We start from the raw sequence: 4,377 nt of genomic DNA, 5'->3' as shown, positions 1-4,377 counted from the left end.
AGCAGTGAGTCACTGCTGTGTAAGGAGTGTGAAGTAGACCTAGTGCAGCAGCCCCTGTGTAGTAGTAGGAAAACACCTCAAAAGCAGCAGCACCTAAGGACAGGCTTTTCATGAATAGTATTTTTTCAAGCATGGTTGCTCCCACCCAACAGGATCTCTTCCTTCATATTGATTGCTTCATGCTTTCTCTCCTCCCACCCTGCTTTCTTTCTTTTCTTACAAAGCTTGTAAGAACCTGGCCTGTTGTAGTGCCTTTGTTTGCTTTGGTCAAAGGCCTACATGTTTAAGCTGGAGCTGTGTTGCCCTTCCCTCAGACTCTAGTCTTTTCTCTCCCTCTGTTAATGTGCTAGACATGGGCAGCAGGCAGCTTTGCTTTTCCTGGTATCTCTCACAATGCGGCTGCAACCTTCATAGCATTACAGACCGTGGTAAAGTCCCAGCTCTACCATGTACCGGTACCTTGCCCCTGTGTGGCAAGGTAAGCAATTGCTCTGGGTTTCAGTGTCTTCCTGTAACTTGAAGAAATGATAGGATGTGAACACAACCGCTATGAGAAGCTTAGAGATAGTATTATGTTATCTACATGTTACCTGGGTAACAATTATTAGATTGTAAGTGTGCAAAGATCTTGACTCTTGTGGATTGGAAACTCATGTTGATCATTAGTTTACTAGTGTATTTAACATTGTTTCCCTAGATGTTGACTTACTTTGCTGCATTTGAGGTATTCTTTGAAGAAAACTTGCCGAAATTGTTTGCGCATTTCAAGAAAAACAACTTAACTGCAGACATCTACCTGATCGATTGGTAAGACTCAGCTTTCCTGCTTTCCGGAGCACTTCTCATCCCTGGCCCATTTTCCTGTTGTCACTGCCAGTTTCTTGGAGGGCTCAGCTGAGTTTCCTTGTCGTGCTTCCCAGCTCCCCTCAGCCTTGAGTGCCTATTGTTTATTCTCTAGGCTCTTCGTCACAGTCTGTGACTTGACTGACCTTCTAGACTCCCTCAATAGACAGTGTCTTGCACCTCTCTATGTTTAAAACGCTATTGCCAACCCAGTAAATGAGGTGTTTCTGGGCAGCAAGGCTGTGGCAGGCCTTTTACTAGAAGTCCACTGATGTAATGTGGGAGCTTGAGTTAGTGTGGAAGGGGGAAGCAGCATGTGGGTTCAGAGCTTTGCTCACTGCACTGCCCTGTAGGAGAGACTGAGATAGAAGGGGAGAGAGGAGGTGATGGACCCCAACCTAGGGTGATGGGGGTGTGGGAAACAGCATGTAGGGGCCTCAGAGTAAGCCAGAGCATAGCATCTGTGCTGGTGGCATTGCAAGGGACATCATAAAAGGTTGAGAATAAGGGAGGGCCATAGGAGATGGCTGATAACCTGTGCTTGTATCATCTCTAAGCAGCGTGGGAGGCAGGAGCTCCCGGGTGAGAGCTCAGTGAAGGAGAGCGGGGATTGATGGAGATTAAAGAGAGCAGTCACTGGCAGGTCCTAGGAATGTGTTGTGAACTTGCCAGGGGATCAGGAGTGCTGATAAGGGATCGCTGGTGTTAGCAGCTAACACCAGCATATTTGACTTTGAGCATGAAAATTTTATGGGAAATCTGAATAGAAGTTTCCTGAGACCTGTAAGTAGGAGGTTACAGAACTGTGAGCTGGAGCAGTGGATCAGTTACATCTCTGTACAGAAGTAGCTGTGGTCATGAGGAGAGGGTGGCTGTCACCATCACACGTACCAGGTTGACGGCCAGGTAAGGCCGGAGGAACAGTAGTCATGTGGTGGAAGAGAGTGCCTCAGGACCACTGTGACCCAACCAGGCATGGCATACTGTGTTATGATCTACAAGGGCCAGGAAAGCTCTCTAATTGTGTTCCTGCAGAGACCATGACATTTGGCTGTTTAGGCATTTCAAGTGACTGCTCTGTCTTGGAGCAGGGACTTTTGAGGGGAGAGATGTCATTTTGCCAAAGGCCCAACTGTACTGCACCACTAACTCAGAGAGGTAGAATGAACTATTCAGCCACTCTGAACTGGTGGGTTTCCCCTCACTTTCTTTGGGAAGCAAGAGGACTTCTAGATGATGAAATCACTCAGTAGAGCAGACCTATCTTGCATCCTTGGGAATGAATGTCAGATATCCCTGTGTTGTTTCTGTCTTGACCTGGTGACCGTCTGGTTCAGCTGACTACATGTGTGAGGGTTTGGTGGTTGGACTTGTAGCTGAAGTCACTGGAGCTGTTATAGAATGGAAGCCCCATCGGGGATACTCAGCTGTCCTGTCTGTGCTACATATAAATGTTTGGGATATCCTTTTAAAAGGGTACCTTTGTTTAACAGATGATTTTTGTCCTCCTCATGAACATTTGAGTACACAGATAGCTCCTTGCTATCCTAAGTTTTGTATCTATATTGGACTGTCAACCCTGAACCCTTAGGTTTCTCTTACTTAGAGCCCAGAACAAAAGGTCATTGGGAGGCAGACCCTCCCTACAGCCAGAAGCCTAAACATCTGTCTGGTCTTGTTAATTTCTTCCACAGGAACTTTAGATTCTAGGCTGGATTCTATTAAAAAAAATTTTTTTTTTTTTTACCTTGGGTTAAAAAATGCAGCATGCTGTGTGGTAACCCAGTAGAACATTAACTTGTGTATACTGGGGCAGAGGCTCCATGAAGCAGAACCACCATGACAATATGGAGCGTGTTCTGAAATGTTCTGTTCTGTCCATGATGGTCTACTCTCACTGACTTGGAGTCTGATGATGGTTGTTTCCTGAAAGTCATGCTCTGAAGGGCAGCTTTGTGTGTTCCTTTCCAAGCCTGCAGGGCTGTGAGTCCAGGGTGTTCACAAGGAAAGAAAGCTCTACCGGGTTTTGCTTCTGAGTCCTTTATACCATGATGTGGTTGATGACCGGGGCCTTCTGAGTACTGTGCTTCCCTGAGGGCCTGATGGGTGGCTTGTTCCTGATATAGTGCTGTTGCTTTCTGAAGTAAGGGCCAAGTCGGATGCCTGCCGTGTGTGTGGCCACATTACAGGGCTAGGCTCACAGGCTGGCTCTAGAAGTGCTGTGCTAAAGTTGAACTGCGTTCAGGCAGTGCCTTCTCTGATTATCCTTAACTCGGTTATTAATGGTCCGCATGAGCCTGGCTCCCAAGAGTGCTGGGTCCTGGTGGTCAGGGGAGGTCCCGGTCACTAGAGGCTGCATGCGAAAATACTCATTGTTTTGTCCTTGGAGTTTTCTCACCCAGTGTCACCTTCCAGTGTGCGTACTATTTAGTGTGACTCCAGAGCCTTGCTCCATTTGTGTCCTGCCACCTCCTCAAGTCACATCTACGCTCAGAATTACTGGATCTGACCTGAATCATGTTCATGTGCCCTACACAGTGCACAGAGTGTGTGAGAAGCATCCAGCCCCAGGGATCAAGTGTGGCTCCATGGGTGCTCAGAGATGGCTGCATAGGGTGAGCAGACACCTAGTTGCTCTGCTCTCTACCCTCCTCCAGCACCACCCATACTCTCAAGGTATCTATTTTTCTAGTTCCTCTCAGAGCCTCGTGGTTCACTTCTATATCCTCAAGGCCTGGCCCTATCCTTGGTTCAAGTCCTGGGCAGGACAAGGACATTTCTGTTTCCAAGTCCCTTTAGGTGCCAGTGACCTAAAGCCACTTGTCCACTTGTTCTGCTGAACAGCCTCCTTCCCTTCTAGCCCTGCAGGACAGAGCATAATGAAGGTAGCTGGCCAGGACCCTTCTTTAGCTGTCTCTGCTATGGACTTGAAGATCAGAGAAATGGCCTGTCAGCTGTCTTCATTGCCTATGGAATTTTGAGTGTTTTAACTATCAAGGGTCTAAATACTATGGGAGAGCTGACGAGAGGTAGCTTAACTTCCCAGGAGATTTTTCCCTTGTTTCCAACGGCAGAGTTGTTTGGAGATGTGAGTTTTGTAACAATAATCTTGAGCTAGTCCAAAGACCTAGCAGATGCTCCATATATGCCTTGAGATGAAGAGCTATCACTCTGTGGGGTTTCCCCTTGTGGGGTAGGTTCAAGGAAGTGACTGCCAGTGATTAGGCTTCCATTGCATTCTGTACTAAGTTCATTCATAAGTCTCACCTCCTGGGCTCTGGATCTGCCCAGGATACCTTGAGAGTAGGAGAGAGAGAGAGGAGAGAGAGAGGAGAGAGAGGAGAGATAGAGGAGAGAGAGGAGAGAGGAGAGAGAGAGGGAGAGGGGAGAGAGAGAGGGGGAGAGAGAGAGATAGAGGAGAGAGAAGAGGAGGAGAGGAGAGGAGAGGAGAGGAGAGAGAGGAGAGAGAGAGAGGAGAGAGGAGAGAGAGAGAGAGGGGAGAGAGGGAGAGGGAGAGGGGAGAGAGGGAGAGGA

At 47.9% G+C, this 4,377-nt stretch overlaps 1 protein-coding gene across 2 annotated transcripts in view; it reads left to right on the top strand.

Moving 5' to 3' along the window:
• Tbc1d14 (TBC1 domain family member 14) overlaps positions 1–4,377 on the top strand; it is a 104,097-nt gene that overhangs the window by 92,939 nt on the left and 6,781 nt on the right. For both annotated transcript variants that reach the window (XM_013353326.2, XM_005365942.3), the window contains one exon: positions 698–807. In XM_013353326.2, coding sequence (XP_013208780.1) covers positions 698–807 — 110 coding nt within the window. The remainder of the gene's footprint in view (positions 1–697; positions 808–4,377) is intronic.

The sequence above is a fragment of the Microtus ochrogaster genome, unplaced genomic scaffold, assembly GCF_000317375.1.
Source record: "Microtus ochrogaster isolate Prairie Vole_2 unplaced genomic scaffold, MicOch1.0 UNK5, whole genome shotgun sequence".
Taxonomy (NCBI): Eukaryota; Metazoa; Chordata; class Mammalia; order Rodentia; family Cricetidae; genus Microtus; species Microtus ochrogaster.
This window is presented reverse-complemented; position numbering and strand designations above follow the sequence as displayed.